This window comes from Peromyscus californicus, unplaced genomic scaffold (assembly GCF_007827085.1).
Source record: "Peromyscus californicus insignis strain IS unplaced genomic scaffold, ASM782708v3 Scaffold_12__1_contigs__length_115047231, whole genome shotgun sequence".
In the NCBI taxonomy this organism is placed as follows: domain Eukaryota; kingdom Metazoa; phylum Chordata; class Mammalia; order Rodentia; family Cricetidae; genus Peromyscus; species Peromyscus californicus.
In genome coordinates this window covers 21,732,973-21,753,839 of record NW_026294413.1, presented here as the reverse complement: position 1 = coordinate 21,753,839, position 20,867 = coordinate 21,732,973, and the positions used below count along the sequence as shown (strand labels likewise).

Below are 20,867 nucleotides of genomic sequence, written 5' to 3'. Positions count from 1 at the left end.
AGCTGGCTAGAAACAAGCCAAGCTAAAGCCAGGCATTCATAAGGAAGAATAAGTCTCTGTGTATTTATTTGGGAGCTGGGTGGCAAGGCCCCCAAAGACCAAAAAGTAAGAGTGAAAAAAACCAACTACAATAGCCAATAGTCTATTATGTAATGTTAGATATTTTCCAAATAGTTGTTTCAATTTAAAGACATTTTAATAGCATATATGCCAACTATATTCACTGTTATGCATCAAATTTGTGAATCTCTTTCTACATGGCTTTTGGTATTCATGTTTAGTAAATTTAAGATTAGGAAAATGTTCTTCTATAATTTGTCTCAGCAAAGTTTTAAAAGGAATATATATATATATATATAAAGCATTAAGTTATATGAAGTTTACCTCCTCCTCCTCCTCATTTATTTATTTATTTATTTATTTATATTGTGGGAAAGAGTAACATAATTTGTTTTTGTTTCTATACAATTAGGGAGTGATATTCAATCTTTTTCAACACAAATACTGAATGTTACATGTAAAGCTTACTTTCTATATTCTATATGATATTCCTTTTAATTTAAAAAATTATTAGTGTATATGTGTGTGTTTATGTGTGTGTATGTGCACACACAAGAAATATGAGGACATGCATACCACAATGTGTGTAGAAGAGGACATCTTCGTTGACTTTGTTCTTTTCTTCCACCTTTATGGGGATCAAACTCAGGTTACCAGGTTTGTATGGCAGGCACCTGAGTTATCTTGCTGGCCCTGATATTCCTTTTATACATACACAGCCAGTGGCTTATAGATGTTATTTGGCAAGTGAGCCAACAAGTGAATATTGTGGGATAATCTTTTTTGTACACTGTGAAGATGTGTCTCTGCCACGGCACCTTCTGATTGGTTTAATAAAGAGCTGAATGGCCAACAGCTAGGCAGGAATGGATAGGCAGGATTTCCCAGGAGAGAGAGGAACTCCAGGGAAGAATCTGAGAGGAGGGATTTGCCAGCCAGACAGGGAGGAAGTGGGATGCATGATACTGAGCAGAGGTAACAAGCCACGTGGCAGAACTTAGATTAATATAAACAGGTTAATTTAAAGATTTAAAGCTTTAAGAGCTAGTTGGGAACAAGACTAAGCTAAAGCCAAGCTTTCATAGTAAGAAGTCTCCATGTCATTATTTGGAAGCTGGCAGTCCAAAGAAAGTCGGCCTTCAGGTAAAATTTGTGATGTTTTAACTTTTTGATATTAATATAGAGGGAATGACGAACCTGGAGTTGAAAATCATTGGCAGGGTGACTGTTGTAACTCCTTTACCCACAGTGGTGCCAGCTGTCCCCGTAATGGTGGTCCCTTTGGCTTTGAGCTGGACAGTGAGTGCTTTGGCAATGCATCCCAGAAACATGTCCAAGATACCCAGCTTATTCCAGTCTCCTTTCTCAGTTGAGTGAATGATGTCACTGATGTCTGCTGGGGGGAGAGATTTCACTCCTGTGACGCTGGCCAGACGACTGGGGGTCACTTCAGGCAACACTCGTCTTAGTAAGGAGGTCACCTGATAAGGAGATTGAAAGAATACATTTAAACACTTGCTTTACAGTTATTTAAAACGTGCCTAGTCTATAGCTTCAACACCTATGGGAATAACAGAAACATAATTTTTCTTTTCTTTTTTCTTTTTGGTTTTTTGAGACAGGGTTTCTCTGTGTAGCTTTGCGCCTTTCCTGGAACTCACTCTGTAGCCCAGGCTGGCCTGAAACTCACAGAGATCCACCTGCCTCTGCCTCCCAAGTGCTGGGATTAAAGGCATACGCCACCACCACCTGGCTTTTCAGAAACATAATTTAATAATAAGTTATGCTTTTAATTTTGAGAAGAAAAGACCAGAGTGGTAGTGACTACCTAAGACAGCATGAAAAAACAAGTCTTTTACCTTTGTTCTGGATTAAATGACATAATATGTCTTTCAGAAGAAGTCAATCAATGTCTAGAATACTATTTATCACACTACAGTAGTAAACCAGAACAGAATTTCCAGCGTAAAAAACATGGAGTTGCTGGGCGTGGTGGCACACACCTTTAATCCCAGCACTCTTGAGGCAGAGGCAGGCGGATCTCTGTGAGTTTGAGGCCAGCCTGGTCTACAAAGTAAGTTCCAGGACAGCCAGGGACATACAGAGAAACCATGTCTCAAAACAAAAAGCAAACCAAACCACAGAGTTAAAATTTGATCCCAAAAAAATCATAAAAGTAATAAAAGTTCATGTTTAAGGTCTTCTGATTTTTAAGTTTTCAAGCAACAGAGAAGAAACATAGGAAGAAGTGACATGATGGGTCACCTGTCTCTGGACTCTAGGAGAAGCTGTGTGAAGCAGGGAAAAGAGGTCTTGAAGTAGAGTCAGCTGCTGAGCCAGATATTGCCTGCCAACATTGGAGCCACTCAATGCTAGGACCATGGAGAGCAGCTCAAAGCAGTAAGCATCCGAGGAGGCATCTTCATCACTGGGCTGAGAATTGGCATTTTCTTTGCTGGATATGGCATGTTCCCACTCTTCACGAACTCTTGTGGCTTCCATGCGAATAGCTTGGACAATGTGAGCACATACCTATGTGAAGACAACATAGAAAATATAAAATTTTATTTATAAGTCTTTTTTATTACTATTACTAGAATAAGCAAGAAATGCAAAGAATGCAAGTTAATACTTGACTTAATACTCTTTTATCAGTACATTCTCTATTACATTATCTTCTTAACTCATCTTAAAAACAATGGAACAAAACTAGGGGAAACTATGACAAAAATCTCAATAATTAAATCACCTGATATGAATAGCCAAATTAATGAAGCAGAAAAATAAAGTATACATACATTTAGGCTGGTTTTCTCCTTTTAAAAAGCTTCAATGTCATGCAAAAATAATAGGCTGGGTTAAAAAAAATCAGTATTTTCATCTTTCTATTTTTTGATGAGTATCCCCATGCTACCTAGACTAGGATTAAATTTAAGCCCTCCTTTCTCTGCCATCCAAGTAGCTGAGATCAAAGATGTGCCTTTGTGCCTTGTTTCTGTCTTCTGTAGTACATATTTTATGCTACCTACTATTCCTGTGTGAATCTAGACTTACCCCACTACCTACCTATGTTTTAAAATATTAATAATAGTATAATTAGCATTATTAACTGTCAGAACTCTCCCTCCTGAGTAAAAAAAAAAGAGAGAAAAAAGGAATATAATAAATTCAAATGTTATCTGTCATAGTTGGTTATTTACAACTAAAAGAATATACCCAGGTAGGTATAGAAGCTCCCATCTATAATCCCAGGATTCTAAATGCTGAGAGGAGGATTGTGAATTTAAGGCAGGTCTGGCTACCATAGTATAATTGTGTCTCGAATCAATCAATCAATGCACCCACCCAAGTACCTACCTACCTACCTACCAAAAACAGAGGACTAACAAAGCTATGCAACAAAAACCAGCAAAACAAGAAAGTTAACATTTGTAACAAACTTTTTTCCTCTTTTTTTTTTTTTTAATTTTGAGACAATGTTTCACTACATAGCTTGGGCTAGGCTTAAGTTCTGGAACTTCCTTCCTCCACCTTCTAAGTGCTGGGATCACAGGCATATGATACCATGACTGATTCTTTAAAGTGATGTAGGTATGGCAATACAGTCATTCCTATCTAGAAAAAGGCAGACACACATTCTACAGGATCAATGAAAAGGGAGCACTAAAAAGCTTTAATGAATTTAGAGGACATTTTATAGGCTGGAAATCCCCAGACAACCTAACAGACAAAAACAACTGACCAGCTACCAACTAACCTGCTTTTGTAGGTTGGTCAGTTTACTCCTGCTGAATATGATTCCGACCATATGTTCTTTCAGGTCAGCATCAGATGGTGCCTTTACACAGAAGATTAAAACAAAAAGTAGACTCTTTAGAGAAAATTTGTATATTTGACATTTCAGAGTGTCTTGAGAAATAACTAAGCAGATATTCTGAGGTGCATTTATTTTATGCAAGTATATTAAGGTACATTTATTTTAAGTTGAGGTGTATAACACTAAGACAAAAGATAAGGTTTAAGGAAATCATTTTGACAAAGTGAATATAAAATGAACAAAATTTGAGAAAGAAAAGGTCTCAAACTCTTTTAACAATCAGAAAAAGAAGAAATCAAAATCAAAGCAAATATATGGAATGAAATGATAAAGGTAATGATTTATGTAAATAAAAAGGAGGTAACAATAAAACTAAAAGCTATTTCCTCAAAAACACTGAACGCAATTTACACTACCCAAGAGAGAATGAAAACACAGATAGCCAACACAAGGAATAAAGAAGTTTCACGACAGATTTTACAGGTATTAAAAAGATAGTAACACTGTACTGTATATGATTTATGCCCAAAAGTCAGTAACCAAAACAGAAACCACCCTCAATCTGATTAACAGCATCTACAGAGTCTTCAGATAACATCACACTGTCATCTACGATCCAGAGCAAGGCAAGCTAGCTGCTCTGGGGCTCCGCTCCCCAAAGCACTGCTGTGCTGAGTCTCTTCACAACACTGTAACCCCAGAGGGTGAGGCTTCCCTCCTAGGTACAATGTTTTAGTTCAGAAATAAATACTAAAGTAACTCTTTTAGAAGAAACTCATAAAGCACTAAAAAGGGTAGTTACTTCAGTGGAAATTTACTGAACACTTGTGTAACAATACCACATGGGTCAAGCACAGATTAGACATGTATGTGGTCTGTAAGCTATGATTCAGTGGAAGAGATAAGGTGTATGTGTAGACAAATGTAATATGAAAGAAACCAAGAAGATCCAGAGGCACATATGTATTATTATGAACTTTAGCAGAGAGAAAACTTTTCTGTTGGAGGAAGCTGTAACCGAGTTTCCTCCTGTTTTGGAGCCAGACTGTGGAGGGAAAGGCAATGGAGGAGGGAGGAGAAGGTAACAGTGGGCAGAGTTTAGAGATTTTACAGATGCCAAGAGCAACCAGCAAGCACCAGCAGAGCAGTTTCTACAGATGGAAAACTCCAGCAGCTCACATATGGAAAGGCGAATTGCTTTCAAACAATTCCCAAACTTTCTAATGCAAGTTAAAAAACCAGAAGCTCCATATAAACCGTTGCCACATACTCATTAAAATGTAAAGTAACCCAAGAGTTAGCTGTCTTACCAAAAGTAAGAAAACGAAAATGAGAAATAAAATTTTAGGCTACAAATAAATACATTGTATACTTTTTCCTCTCCTTCAGGTGATGACAAGAGTGCTTTTTCCTCTTGCTCTGGTGTAGGTTCAGCATCTCCTGAGATGAGCTTTCCAAACACCTGACAAAGACAGTGGCCACGTGAGAAAGAGTTAATACAGTGATTACCCCTGGGAAAGCTGGACAGCTATCTAGTTCTGTAGAGTTTTAATTAATTAACTATTTTGAGACAGGTTGTAACTCTGTAGCCTAGGCTGTTCTGGAACTTGTAATGTAGTCCAGGCTGTCCTTACAGTTGTGGCAAACCTTCTGTCTTAGCCTCTTGAGTGCTAGCATAACAGGTGTTAGTCACCACCCTCAGCCTTGACTCTGAAGGATTCTTCTAGTACAGCGTTCTTTACGTAGCACTATCACTACTCTTCTGAAACTACAAATGCAACATTAGATATAGGTGAAGGCCTAAGAGAAGTGAAAGTGGGCTATATTTGAAGCCAGAAAATTCTACTAAAATATTTGTTATACTCTCAAAATATACATCAGTTTATGCTGTAGGGACACTCACTTGAGATGTAATAAGTCTGAATACTCGGAGAGTCTCAGCTTCACAGTTCCTTTGCTGAGCCACGCTGGCTGAGATCTGGCCAGCGATTTTTGTGCTTTCACCATCTTTCCAACCCAGGACTTTGACTTGTCGAACTCTTAATGTATTTTCTGGGCCCTTTAATTCAATTTTGATGATGTGATTATCCCCTCCTGGGAGTTCACTTGTTACCCAGCCAATATGCCTGGAATCCAAATCGACCTGGTTGAGCAGAAAAAGGACAGGAACCTGATACAGCAGAATCACTTTATCACTGTCCTGGGCTTAGCATCAGTAACAGCAAGCTCAAATAACAAACAACTGCACAGATAGTTATCTTATTTAACTTTTGTGAGGACAAGTAATATTATTTACAGGAGACAGAATTAGAAGAAAGTGAGGTTAACAGAGGTTCAGAGAGTCTCAGGAGGTGATGGAGCTGAGGATTAATACAGGCCTGACTACAATATGGTTTCTCTGTACAAATTATGTGAGCAAAACTATTATAAAAACCTTACATGATTCCCCTACACAGACTCTCACTAGAACACATAAGCAATGAGGCTCTGCTTTAGGCATACTTACACTAAACAACACTAAAAGATAGCTATTTTCATTGTTCTGATCCTTCAGATGTGTGTGTGCCTTTTATCAAGGACTGAGTGTCAGTACAGAGAAAAATGCGCTTTGACACTACTCCTTCAATGCAATTAAAACTACTCTCATTGTATTTGATAACTAAGAAGGGACCTGGAGACCTCTAGATAATTTATTTAGACATTTGTTATTAAATTCATAATGTCAATATTTCAAGATAGAGAAATTAAGTGTGGGAAAAAAACCCCTACTTTTTGGATTATTTTCCTAGATTCTTTAGCATTTGAATATTTCTCATCTTAAATATCAATATGACTTGAGAAAAGAAAAAAAATCAAAGAAACTCATTAAATTTTGTGTTATAAAGTAACCCTAGAGGAACGGCTCTGGCAAGGTTTGGTTATGTAAGTTCTGAATTTGTGCATAATCTCAGACCTGTGCCTAGATATGGCTTTACTTGTTTTTAGAATTGTTTTGTAAACGGACATGCAACCTAGATATAGTTGCTAAGTTATAACCCACAGTTTTCTTTTTTCAATTTTGTTTAGGCTCACAACCAATTTTAACTTAAGATGTAGGTACATGAAGTTGGTGACTGAATTAGATCTGTGATAAACTCAAAGGCATTCAAGTCTTTGGAAAGCAATGAGAGACTGGAACCTGTAATACTGTAGGTTCATGACTGAGGACACTTAAGGAAATAATCAGGAAATATCTAGCACTGGGATGGTAGTTCTTGGTCCATAGACTAGTTGTCAACTTATTGTTTTGTAAATAAATGATTTATGTTCTTTCGGTAGTATGTTAATACTCAAACTCAACAGTAAAAACTGAGATGAAAAAAATGACAAAATTTCAATTACCTGCTTTATTCTGCACAAATCTTCTACTGCTTTACCAGTTAAGAAGGTCATTGAGGTAACTTTATTCTATAACAGACAATTCAAAATCGTTATACTATGTTCCTGCTCAGAACATCTATAATAGTACCTTACAACCTACAAATGCCACATTATTGCTTCTGCTTGTGTTATCAGTCCTAACTGACACCATGCCATTTATCCAACAACTGCAGTGCCTACAACCCCAGTTATCTCCTTCTCACAAACTCTTAGATTTTAGCCTTTATGTGCTTTCTCAGTTTGACCTCCCCCCCCCTTTTTTTTTTTTTTTTTTTTTTTTTTTGGTTTTTCGAGACAGGGTTTCTCTGTGTAGCTTTGCGCCTTTCCTGGAACTCACTTGGTAGTCCAGGCTGGCCTCGAACTCACAGAGATCCGCCTGGCTCTGCCTTCCGAGTGCTGGGATTAAAGGCGTGCGCCGCCGCCGCCGCCACCACCACCCGGCTGACCTTTCCCCTTTTAACCAAGTTCTAATCATTCAATTCTGTACTTTTCTGTAGTATTTTAACCATCTTGCTTGGTATATTCCCCCTGTTTTTGAAGCACATGAAAGGAAGGTCACTTAGCTAACAGATACTTGTGGGTATCATGACTACTTCATGGCTTTGGAGAGGACATCTTAGTAAGGCATATTCTATTTTTTTAAAATACTTGTCAAATAAGGGAAGGCAACGTTCATACAGGAAATAAATATTCAACAGTGTTGTGTCTCAGTTCTGGAAGTTAGTCACCCAGGAACTAGAGCTGAGTAGTTTTATGAAAAGTACATAAAAAAAAAAAATAGACTAACATTAATTCCTCTTCAGTTGCTTACTATGAATTATATGTATCAGTGTAGCTCAAAACAACAAATGTTATGGATAAGGTTCACTGGGTGGGTAGTTTGGGAGACAGCAATATATTTTCTCAAGGAGCATATTTATAACATAGCTGTCCCTAAAAAGGAAAGCCCACATTACCTGACATTCTAGATTTTTGGTTTTTTTTTTTTCCCACAATGAATACTGTTAAAATTATCTCTACTTAATAAATACAGAAATTCAATTTGATTGCAATGATCATTTACATTACGTGAGGGGAAGTATGTCCTGGTATAAAATGTACTATGAGTCAAAGTAAATTTGTACCAAGCAGTAAAAGCTAGCCAGAAATGTCTTGACTTTTTCGTGTAAGATAATTATTTATACTTGTTGGAAATTCCTGCTTCTAAAAAGGAAATCAGCTTATGCTATGTTAGCTTAAGCCCCTTTTCTTATTTGGCAACAGGGACATATGGAATAAGGAGCTGGCACTTGGTGTGGATTGCAGATTACTGTATTTGGCTTGTAGAGGGGACTGATGTGGTTGGCTTTACATCTAGGTTAGCTGAGACAAAACCCCATTATTTTTTCAAGAAAATAAATATGTAAATAGATGGGTGCAACTCAGTAATGGTTCATGGGAATCCACTAAAACCATCTACTGTAAAGCAAAAATTCAAAGAAGTATCCTTCCCCAAGACCAAGAAGCAGTCTGGCAGCTGATGGTATCTTCTATCTCAGGTAAGTAGGATTCTTTTCTTTTGTTCAGTGTCTTTTATGGAAGAATGCTTTCATTCTGCTGAATTGCCCTGTTAGAGAGAGTAGGCTAGGAAGACTGTAAGTCATGAATATTTGAATTAGTTCAGGGACTATCCACCTCTAACCCTAAGGACTGAAGGTGTGAAGGAAAAGCCTGGAACTAACTCTGCTGTGGGCCAAAGTGATTAAGTACCCGTAGAGTACTGCAAACAGTTAGACAGGGCAAGACAGGAAGAGCCAAAAACCCAGTGGAGAGAAGAGAGTCACTTCTATGTGGAGGCACTATCTAAACAGGATTTCTCTGTGAGTCTTAGGATCTTGGGAACACACTGTAAAGGAAATTCCAAGCCAAGGGAACTGCTTACACAAGGGCACAGAAGTAGAAAATTTAAGGGTAGATCTTAATCTAGTTCAGTTGTGGCCATGGTGTATTTGTGATCAAACCCCCTTTTAGAATTTATGGTCTAGTGTTTTCAGCCATATAAATTTGTTCTTAGATTTAAGATTCATTTGAGGAATATAAAAATGTTTGGTTGGAGAAGTCCCAAAAGATGAACCTCTTTTGTAAACTCAGAAATGAGGACGTGTACATAGTATAAAAGTACGAATGAACCACAAATTAAGTTCCCTTTCTCACCCCAAGATCCCGGGAATTGTCCACGTGAACAGATACATAACGGGCATTAATTCCTTTTACACAGTTGATAGTGATGTTTTTAGTTTTGTTTTTATCTTCATCTCCTGATTCCCAAAAGGTTTCAGTGGAACCATCTGTCAAACTGCCAATCATGGCAGGTCGGCTTGATGTTTTTATGTCAACAATGCTGGTCAAGTCCTTTAAGCACATAACTATGCATAACTCCTAACAGAAAGAAATGTAAACATTCATAGTATTAAAAATGAAGACTTTCACGATGAAAAAACAAAGCATTCGATAGTAAATAATGTAATTAAATGGTTTATGGATCATTTACTACATTTCCCACTGTTCACCATTAGAACAGACACACAGTGACTAACCTGGCTCATGGCTTCAAAGCCAGACTGTATACTGATACTAAAACTCTCCTCACTGTCTCCGTCGTCTGACTTGGACAGAATATTGTTGATGTGATGGAAGACATTGCTCTGATGGAGGAACTGATGATCAGACTGCTTGAACTTGAGGCTCCAGCATCTAAACAGAATAAACAATATACAAAGTGATTATTTTCTAGAAATAGCTAAGAGTTCTCAGAGAGGCTCCTTCACATCACATTAAATGTATCAAGAAAAATGTAAAAATGTAAGTGCTTTCCTAAGAAAACACTGAAAAATTTCAGAGAATACAATCATGGAAACTTTGTTTTGTTTGTTTTGAGAAATAAAGGTAAGTTCTAAAGAAAATCTACCTATTTTAAATATAGAAAAAAAGGGGCGATGGAGGTCAAGGCCACACAAGAAAAAATGAATTTGTTGTGAAGGTAAGCATTATACCACTATAACAGCTTTTGCAACGTTATCTGTGTGGTAATTCTGTAATGACTTATTGGGGTATAACATTTCTTGCACTTCAAATATCTTATGAGGATGACAAAAAAATTACCTCTTTTCTACTGGCCTTATCATTAGGTCATGGAAAACCCAATCTTTCCATCACTTTATTTGTTATATACATCATGGTGGACTTGTTTATGTCTACAGTCCACTGAATCAATCTACAATTACAGTTTAATGCTAAATTCTCAACATATTTCAAGTTAAAATTATGTGATATTACTTAAGGTGGTTTTAACTGGCCACAGATACTAGAATCTAGAATCTACAATCTACTTTCAAGTCCCATGGCCCCATCTTGTTTTGGTTTCTGAGATTTCATTTACATTTTCTCTTTTGGACACAGTGAAATAAAAAGAGAGGAAGGTGAGCAAGATGACTACAACAGTCATTGGTACTAAGAATACAAAGTGCACACAGATACAAGCTAGAAAGAAAAAAGATGGTAACTTAAGAAGAGGGGAATCACCATTTCCATTCTTTGCATCTTACCATTCATAGACATTTTTTTCAAGTATTTAATACTTTGCATATTCCATAAAACCTTTTTTGTATTAAAATGCTTGGTGCAAAATTACCTTAAGGCCATCTGCTGCAATGAACTGCCACTGGGGAGGGACATCATAAGATCAGAGATGGTCTGAAGTAAACGGTGAAATGTATGTGGCAAAGGGTGAGCAGCTTCACCTGCAATCACTATATCTGAGAGTGGATGTTCACATACTCTTGTATCTTTCTCCTAAATTAGAAATTGAAAATGAGTTTATCAGTTTGTATACTAGAAAGAACATTTTTAAAAGAATGTTATGTAAGCATAACTTGTTTGTATAGTATGTAAAATTTCTAACTGTATTTGTAACATCAGAGAAAACTGATAAGGTAAATTACAAGTAAAATTATCAAACAAATGAATGCTACATATACACATCAATTCTAGTATACTTGCATATCATTAGAATACTGAATCTGTATGTGTATATGCATGTATCTCTGTGTGTAAATATTTGTATTAATACCTGCATATATTTTGTGTATATGTTTACCTGTTAAAAATAATACATGCTTAGAAGTTTAGAACTCCTAGTTCACAGGACTTTTTATGTGCACTACATATTAATAGACAATTTACAACAGAGATCATTACTTATTATCTATGTATACAATATATAATATTCTGGTAGGTGGTATTCTCATGAATAGAAATAGCATAGTTTATCCATCAGTGTACATCAGAACAATCATTTTGTTTTCTTTCCTTTTTAAATAAGCTCTGTAATGAATCACATGTTGACATAGGAAAGCTCACAGAAGAATAATTACTAACTGTTAATGTGAGTTGATACAGGTTTTGACATTTTTTTCTCCAAGATGTGGTCACCCCAGTGAGCATGAACGCACCTGTTTCTTCATCCTGTTGCTAATCAGTACTTATCAAACTTTCTGAATTATGTCAATGAGAAAAGGAAAACACAGACATGCTTTGGCTTCTTTGTATGTCTACTTAAGTAAGAATTATACAAGTTCTCGGTTACATTATCTTCTTCTAAAACATACTATGTTTTACTCTCTAGCAGCCCATCTAGATTCAGTCAAGGCACAGAATTCAACCTGTTTAGACCGGTTATTTTCATTTGTGCTTTACATTTGGACACTGCCCTCTGTGCTAGGATGTGTTCCCTATTTTGGGGGCACTAGACCCATCCCACTTGTTGCTAGGCTAGAATGGGAAGCTTTCAGCTTTAGTTTCTCTGCACAATAATGATGCTGTTTGTAATACTGCAGTAATGTATATCTTCATCTTAATTGCTTTGTGACAATGATATTCAACGAGAAACCAGTATCTTTGCCTGACAGAAAACTTTCAGCAAGTATGACTAACACTTTGCCCCTACTATCATTGTATTGTTTCTTTCTTTCTTTTTTTTCAGGTCAAATAATCTGTCAGTTATTTCATGTAAAACATCATACTACACCAAACAAGTCACTTGGTTTCCATAAAAACATGGACTTGTGGCCATATACCCACGCACATATGGGAGGCACTGACTGGACTCTGGTCATTATTAACAACAACAACAACAACAAGGACAAAAAGCAGGAAGGGAAGTGGAGAGGGGACACTGGAGGTGGCTGGAGGAAGGAAGGGTAGATGGGTATGATGAATATATACTGTATAAATGTATAAAATTTTCAAAGAATAAAACATATAATTAAAAAGGAAAATATGGAATAAAAAGAACAAACACCCACTTGCTCTGCATTTTCTTTATTTGTTTTATTTTCCTCATCCTCCTCTTCCTCTGCTTCTACTGGAGAAGGAGTCAGTGCGGCCACAAAGTGCCAAAGAATATCATGCAGAGATGTCGTTTGGATGACATTACAGAGAAGCCAGTTGAATGCCTGAGTAAACCGACAGACAAGAGAAAGGGAAAATGTGAATTACAAATGTAGTTCTTTATTATTATTATTAGAGGTAAACATGCTAGAAAACAACCCTCATTTTACTGAAAACACACTAAATTTGAAATTGTCAATTCTGATGTTAATAATAATAAATAAACAAGAAAATATTATTTACAAAATACAGTGAAAATTCTTTTTAATATCAATTTATTTTGTTCAAGGCATTTTTTTCTAACCCACCTTTAAAACTACTATAGAACATTTTCCAAGTTCTACACAAGCAGCCATTTACTTAAATATGTCATTTCTAACAGTGAATGTGAATGTGACAAATTACTTATTACATTCATGTTAAAAAGAAGAAACATTTACCATATATAGGCCTGGGAAATACTGCATCCATATTATTCTATAAAATGGAGGCCTGATAAGCTATCATTGGTAAATTTCTAACTCAAAAGCCTTATTTATCTTCTTTACCTGACTCTTATGTCATTTCATTCTAGTGAAATGTCCTGAACATAATAAAGATTTAAAAGATAACCTCAGATTCACACAATAAAGTTGTATAGAAATAAAGATTTAGCACATTTAAATTTAAAATTCTAAATTAATTTATTCCTAAACCTTAAAATTTTATTTTGATGTGAACACTTTTTTTTTTCATTAGGCCCACTGCTTTAATTTGATGCAATGTTTAGTAAAAATAGTAGCATCATTAAACAGGACTCCTATGGATTTGTGTGCTACATAATAACTCCATGAATGTATTTGTACCTCCATAGCAAACACTCGGCAAGCAGACTTCCTCAAGGCCTGCTTCATTGCTATTTCAAGCCCTTCTAGATCATGATGCTGTATGACGAAAGCTAAAACTGGCCACTGGAAATTTCGCTCTCCTTTGGAAAGAGAGCTGTGGGCTGAGATTAGCCGGGAAAGTTCAGGTGATGGATGTCTCAAGAGAGAAGAGCCAACTTCTAAAAGGGAAAAGGAAATTAGTAATTTTCATACCTAGTATATGATTAATGTATCAAATACTGAAAATATCTATCTTATATGCTGGAAAGTCCTTTGTTTCTGCACATAACACAAATCATAACAGTTTCAATTACTGGTAAGGAAGGAACTCTAACTACGTAATTCTTACTTTCTTATAGAGTTACACAGAAATTATGTTGAACAGGTAGGTTCTGAACCAGGGACTGACTCTAAAATTCATACTTCCTGCAGCACTGTAAAAGCTAAGTAGCTTGTGTTCTGCCTGAACTCTACACCTCACATTCATCATTTCCTAAAAGACTGACCAAAAGTGAGTGATGGCTAGTTTTAACCATCAACTGACATAATCCAGGATCACCTGGGAAGGGAGTCTCAATGAGGAATGGTCTGGATTAGGTTGGCATAAGGGCATTCCTATGAGATTTTCTTAACTGGCTTAATTTCAATTGAAAGACCTACACTGAATGTGAGTGGAACTATTTATTGGGCCAGACCCAGGGCTGAATGAAAAAGAGAGAGAGTGTGATGAGCAAGAATTAATCCACGGCTCTCTGTTCTTGACTGCTGAAGTAATGTGATTAGCCTAATTAATAAATACATAAACCCTTTCTGCCTTAAGTTGCTTTTGTTAAGACATTTTATAACAGCAACAGAAGATAAAACTAAGGCAGCATCTCAATACAAACTAAGATATTTATTGAAGAAAACTACAAATTGTTCAATGGTGCTCAACAATATTTTTTACTGGTGACCTTTAATATTAACATACACAAGCCAGTATGGTAACATGTTCCTTCAATCCATGTACTTGAGAGGCTGAGACAAGAGAGTTACAAGTTTGAAGCAAGCCTGAACAAAATAGTGAGCACCTAAAAATAAAATGAAAAAAAAATGCTTATAAATTGCAATTAGTTCAGATTACATAACTTGAAAAACCCATTAAGAGTTATTCATATCTCTGAGGTTTTATATCTATTCAGTGCAATGGTGCCTCTAAGAGTTATACGCTTCTATGAATGATGAGAAATAACTGAATGCTTAAGCACATTTGGACCTGTTAGTTCATGAAGCTTAGTAGAAGGGATAATGATAGTAGTATGTGTGTGTATGGGGTTAGATACCTAGCAAGATAAGATTTTAAAATTGAATATATTGAATAAACATTGACTGATCTAAATATCTATTCTCACTGAGATACAAAATGTAGGTGCATTTATCACAAATTAAAGACAGATATATTGATTTCCCCACAGGTATTACATTTTACAAATTATCTGCAGAGAAAAAGGTTTTGACAGTCTGATCACTCAAGCTCTTTTCTATCTTTATATCTACCGGTGTCTCCACTGTTAACTCTTCTTCTAGGGATGGCTTTAACTCGTGCAGGTAAAATGGAATGCTGCTTGTCATATTCAGAAGCAACAACCGAGTATGACCGCTGGAAGACAGTCCTCTTAGCCAAGTCAGTGTCAGTTATGGGACTGGTCTCCAAACTGCAGACATAAAAGAACACAGTAAAAATTCATGAGAATGAAGTGAATGAAATGTAATTATATTTACTTTATAACAGTGAGTCAGACATTTGAATTTCATGTGGGCTCCACACGCATGGAATACATGTTCAGACATACATAGAATACATATACAGACATACATACATTCAGGTAAACACTCATACATATAAAATAAAAATAAAATCTCAAAAGAAGGAATGAATGTAATCTTTTCCAACAATGTGACATTTTGATTGATGTCAGAACTGTATCTTAAAACTTATACTTTTCTTAAAGCCTTTGCATTTCAAGTGAAAAAAAAGGTAGCAAAGGTCCTGACTTCTTGGCTTTTTAAAGATTATATTATGTGTGTGAATATTCTGTCTGCATGTATACACATTATGTGTATGCTTTGTGTCTCCAGAAGCCAGAAGAGGGTGAGAGACTACAAGGACTGGAGCTACACTGTGGGTGCTGGGAACTGAAGCTGGTCCTCTGCAAGAGCGCCTGTGCTCCCACCTGCTGAACCACTTCCCTAGGACTGGAGCTACACTGTGGGTGCTGGGAACTGAAGCTGGTCCTCTGCAAGAGCACCTGTGCTCCCAACTGCTGAACCACTTCCCTAGCCTCCTAACTTAAAATTCATAGTTTGAAGATATTCAAGGGGAAAAAAACCCCAGGCAGGAATAATACTAAATACAGCAAATACAGAGAAATGATATACAATGAAAACAAATAAATGAAGCTTCATTCATTATTTGGATACTTGAGTGTTCTGTTGGGTTTTACACTCTTGGGAAGGAGTGCTGTCAAAAGTCCATGTGGCTACACGAGAGTGCAATAAAAGTTGAGAGCTATACTTATCTGTGGGTATAAGAATAAGTCTTTAGAATACAGGTAGAAAATATACTGGTTTAGAAAAAGGGGTTCTCCTGTAGGATCCATGATCTCTTCAGTCACAGGTAGTTGGATAGGTTTATATTACCGGCATGAAAATCCTCCTATTGAGCAGGGCTTAAGACCAATTAGACAGCTGTGGGTTACCTTTAAGATAATAAATAGCTATAGGCAATCAGTGGCTTCTGGGAGAGGGAGAAACAGTCTTCCAAGGTTTGAGCCCCATGAAAGTTAATCCAATCCTAAATGACCATCCCTAAATATATATACATATAAGTAACACTAAATGGACTCTGGAGGGATGTGTATATATGTGTATGTGCATATATATATGTATATATGCATTATTGTTTGTATATTGTATACATATATATGTATATATTGCATATTGTATACATATATACACATATATAGTGTATATATATGTATTATTGTTTGTATATTGTATATATATGCATACACATATATACACAATATACAAACAATAATAATTAAAGGGGTGATGAATTTGAGAGGGAGTAGGGGGCAGTGAAGGAACTGGATGGGGAGAGGTATTCTTTTAAACATAGTTTTCATTAATCATTTGATCTTAGTTTATTAACTCATAGTTAATCTCGAGTTTGTAATAGAATAGTATTTAAAAACAACAACATACTATGGCCACATATGTATCAATGTTCTCAAGTTTTCTTGTTTTCAAGTATGTCTGGTTCAAATATATGTATATCTGACATTAGATATACTTCTAAGGTTTAGAAGTTTCTAAGTTTCTAAGGTTATTTGTTTTAAAATTTCAGAAAACATTTAAATTTTTTTTCTGATCCAAAATTATTATACAGAGTTTGATTTCTGCCTAACTTTCCTTTTGCAAGATGACCTGTTTTTCTTGCTCACATACTTGAACTATTCCTATTTTTGTTGTTTGGTTGTTCTGAATTTTAGTAACTTACTATCTTAATATTTATTATAAAAGATTCCCACTGTATTTCAGTGGCCCATTGTAATCAACACCAACATCATAATATATTCATAATGTAACTTATGGTTCTATACATTTCTAACTAATTTCTTAGTTTTAGGATAGTGCTGGTTTGATGTTTGGTCTGTCATTTTAGTTCCATAATGTATCTTTTTACTTCATCTGAGTTTTTATCTGATTTCTACATTTGAGCTTTTGTTTCTATTAAATTTATGTCATAATCATCTTTTAATACTATAAATTACTTAGAGGAATTTTCTTGTTTTCCTTCAGGTGAATTTTTTTCCAGATTTTTTTTTTAAAGTTATTATGTGATAAACCAGTAATTTCATTTCACTAATGTTTCAGTGGGTAAACTGTTATGTTTCCCAGCGTGGTCTGATAAAGTATTGTGGATTTCCTTGGACTTCTGTTCCCAACCATACTTGATACACACGTTACTCCTCTCAGAGATAACACAAAGTGTTATTTCCACTGTAAGGCAGAGACTGCTCTGTAGAGGCACTCCCTGGGGCCGTAGCAGCATGTAGCTGTGGCTGCAGAGATGGTACCTACTGGGGTCTGTCAACTCACAAATTTTTTGGAGGTTGCTTATGTGCACTTCCTGTTTTTATTTTTGTTAGCTAATATTATTTCCTTCTTGGATCTCTGAGGGAGTTGAAGATTAGTTAGTTATAGTTGAAGGTTAGTTAGTTATAGTTGAAGATTAATTAGGATACATTTTGGACTTACAAAAATAGGATAGATAATGAAATTATTTTCTCTGAATTTGTCAAATACAAATGGACTAGACATTGTTTAGGTATTTATTACTTGTATATATTGTATATAGTTATTGTCCTTTTGTATATAGTTTTTCTTATATTAGTTATAAGCTGTTTCTTTTTTTTCCTTTTTATTAAAATAGAAAAGGGGAAATATGGTGATATTTTATTTGTATTAAAATGTTATTTGTATGTTAATAAATAAAGTTGCCCGGGGGTCAGAGCTATTAGCAAGCCATAGGAAAGCAGGGCAGTGGTAGCGTACGCTTGTAATTCCAGCACTTAGTAGGCAGAGCTGGGTAAGTCTCTGTGTGTTCAGGGATACAGCCATTATTGGATACACATGCCTTTAATCTTAATACCAATCATGGAAAACCTGGAGGCCTATACAGACAGGCTGTGAGGAGGCAGTCATGTGGTTGGGTTTACAACCAATGAGAAGGCAGGACAGGAACTCTATATAAAGACTTTAACACAGGGGTAGCTCTGGTTGTGGAGAGGTAGGACCACTGCAGGAGGAAGGGTAAGGTTTTGGCTCTTGGCTCTGACCTCTTGGCTTTCTTCTTTGCATTGGTTCTGTGTTTATTGTTTGATGGGAAGGTTGGATACATCTACAGGGGTCTGCAATAACAAGGTCTCTGTCAGAGCTCTGCATCCTTTCACTTGATTTGCTTCTCTATAAACTGGAAGGTTATTTAGCTTCTCAGTAAGTTCAGATTCTTTTCGTGGCTAACATGGAAATTTATAGCAATTTGTATATATTAGAGTTGGTGAATATTTATTTTTTAAAGAAAAAATTAAAAATTACTTGGTGGAAGATTCTATTATACAGCTTTACCTCACTATTTCCAACTAGCAGTTTGTTCTATATGAGTTTAATCCTAGACCATGGTATCATTCCATTGAATTACATTTTTAGAGTAGTCTAAAAATGATCCCAACTCCATTTTCAGAGACACTTTCATCTTTTGAAGATATAAAAGGTGAGCTGTCCTCTTGGAGACAATGTCAATAGCAGCTCCAAAAAAAAATTAAAACAAAAAAACAAGCAAAAAAACTGAGGAACAATCCACACAGGTGATGGGAAAAATTGCAAGTATTTTTTCTTGGAAAAATACTCATCTGGACATTGCTAGACCTAGTATAATTAACAATGTACCTATTATTTTAGTTTATTGTTATGACTGTATAGTACAGACAATGCTATATCTGAATAATCCTGTCTCTCTCTTCAGCAAAGATCTTCCTTTCCAATGATGCTTGTTCCCATGTTCATTGTTCTTGTGAACAAGGAACATGTTCAGTTACTGAACCTTGGATGCTATCTAAACTTACCTTTATCATTATCCAGTAAAGTAACACTGATTCTTCCCTACAAAATACCTTCTTTATCCATCTTTTTCACGACTGCTGCCAGTGCACTCCAATTCTACACATCTAGCTGAAATCTATTAGTAAACTATCAGCTTCTTAATGACACTGTGCTACTGTTGCATTATTGTCACGCTTTTCCCATCAAAGCTTCAGTGGGAGTCAAGTTTCCTTGTGCACTATATTAACCTGAATCATTCACTTTTCAAGAAGCTCTCTGTCTGGCACTAACAATAGAGCTAAAAGAGAAGACACTGTAAACCATGATCCAAGAAGCTTAAGATTCATGATTGCTGCCCCAAAGTCAACTTTCCCTCCTCTGACTAAATCCATCACTCAAAATTATAGGCTTCAATATAATCTTTCATTGAATGATTAGTTATCTTTTCTCTCCCAGTGGCCTGCCTCCCATCAAGAACTCCGTTCATATATGCGTACTTTTCATATCTCTCCAATAGCTAGCAGAGTGACTCAATGTTCTTCCTGAGACAGAAAGCTGTATAAAAGGACTGCAAGAATATTCTTTCATAGTTCAGCCTTTCTTCCACCAAACACTCGTCACTCAGAAAGACAGAACTAAAGTACCTTGGTGGCATAGACTTCATATTGCTCTCTGGCTCTTCAAATACATTGGGACTTGCATCAGGAGTTACTGAAATGTATGGGGCAGGGACAGATGTCGAACGCAGATATCTCATTTCATCCTGGAATAGGTTGTCATCTTGATAGCCCACAAAATTTTCATGATGGTGCCTGTATTAAAGTAAACCCAAGAACTTAATAGTGCAATGGCAATGAACATCCTCTGCATTTTAAATCTCCTTTGAAAAAGGCAGAGCAGTACATGTACAAGTAAAGGGGAAACATTACAATAATCACAGAAATGGACCAGTAGAGATAAAAGTCTGATATTACTTTCTAGGTATCACATCCCAAACTTAAATGGAACTCATTTTCTTATCTTTTTTTTTTTTTTTTTTTTTTTTTTTGGTTTTTCGAGACAGGGTTTCTCTGTGTAGCTTTGCGCCTTTCCTGGAACTCACTTGGTAGTCCAGGCTGGCCTCGAACTCACAGAGATCCGCCTGGCTCTGCCTCCCGAGTGCTGGGATTAAAGGCGTGCGCCACCACCGCCCGGCCATTTTCTTATCTTTTGAGAACAGTTTCATCTTTCAGTTCTTGGTGAATGATCCCACTGACTATCCATCCAGGTGCTAAGGTGAGAATATCTATGTTAGACCAGGCTTAGGCCTCAATCATCACTAGTCATGCAGGCCTAAGATACAAGCCTCCTTTTACACCACTCTCTCTTTTCATTTTATATCATCACTGTCACAGTCCAGCTCTTTAAGTGTGCCATGCTGGCATATTTTTTTCCCTCCCATGTTTTGTAACTTCATTCCTATTTCAGTGTTACATTTCTTTATTTACTGTGTGGGTGTATGGAGGGTATAAGTGTATGCCAAGGTGCATGTGTGGAAGTCAGAAGACAACTAATGAAAGTTGCTTTACTCCTTTTGCCCTGCGGGCCCAAGGTTTTGAACTCCACTCTCGTGGGTTTGGTGGTAAGCAATG

The 20,867-nt window shown here is 36.3% G+C and overlaps 1 protein-coding gene across 13 annotated transcripts in view; it reads right to left on the bottom strand.

Moving 5' to 3' along the window:
* Window positions 1-20,867, bottom strand: part of Mycbp2 (MYC binding protein 2) — a 252,489-nt gene that overhangs the window by 22,153 nt on the left and 209,469 nt on the right. For 9 of the 13 annotated variants that reach the window (XM_052732538.1, XM_052732544.1, XM_052732542.1 and 6 more), the window contains 13 exons: window positions 19,881-20,048; window positions 15,127-15,284; window positions 13,570-13,769; window positions 12,640-12,789; window positions 10,968-11,128; window positions 9,874-10,030; window positions 9,491-9,715; window positions 7,259-7,324; window positions 5,781-6,020; window positions 5,241-5,339; window positions 3,818-3,898; window positions 2,326-2,592; window positions 1,258-1,541 (listed from right to left, as the gene is read on the bottom strand). In XM_052732538.1, the coding sequence (XP_052588498.1) occupies window positions 1,258-1,541; window positions 2,326-2,592; window positions 3,818-3,898; window positions 5,241-5,339; window positions 5,781-6,020; window positions 7,259-7,324; window positions 9,491-9,715; window positions 9,874-10,030; window positions 10,968-11,128; window positions 12,640-12,789; window positions 13,570-13,769; window positions 15,127-15,284; window positions 19,881-20,048 (2,256 nt within the window). The remainder of the gene's footprint in view (window positions 1-1,257; window positions 1,542-2,325; window positions 2,593-3,817; window positions 3,899-5,240; window positions 5,340-5,780; window positions 6,021-7,258; window positions 7,325-9,490; window positions 9,716-9,873; window positions 10,031-10,967; window positions 11,129-12,639; window positions 12,790-13,569; window positions 13,770-15,126; window positions 15,285-19,880; window positions 20,049-20,867) is intronic. The other 4 variants (XM_052732539.1, XM_052732546.1, XM_052732541.1 and 1 more) reach the window with 3 other exon arrangements.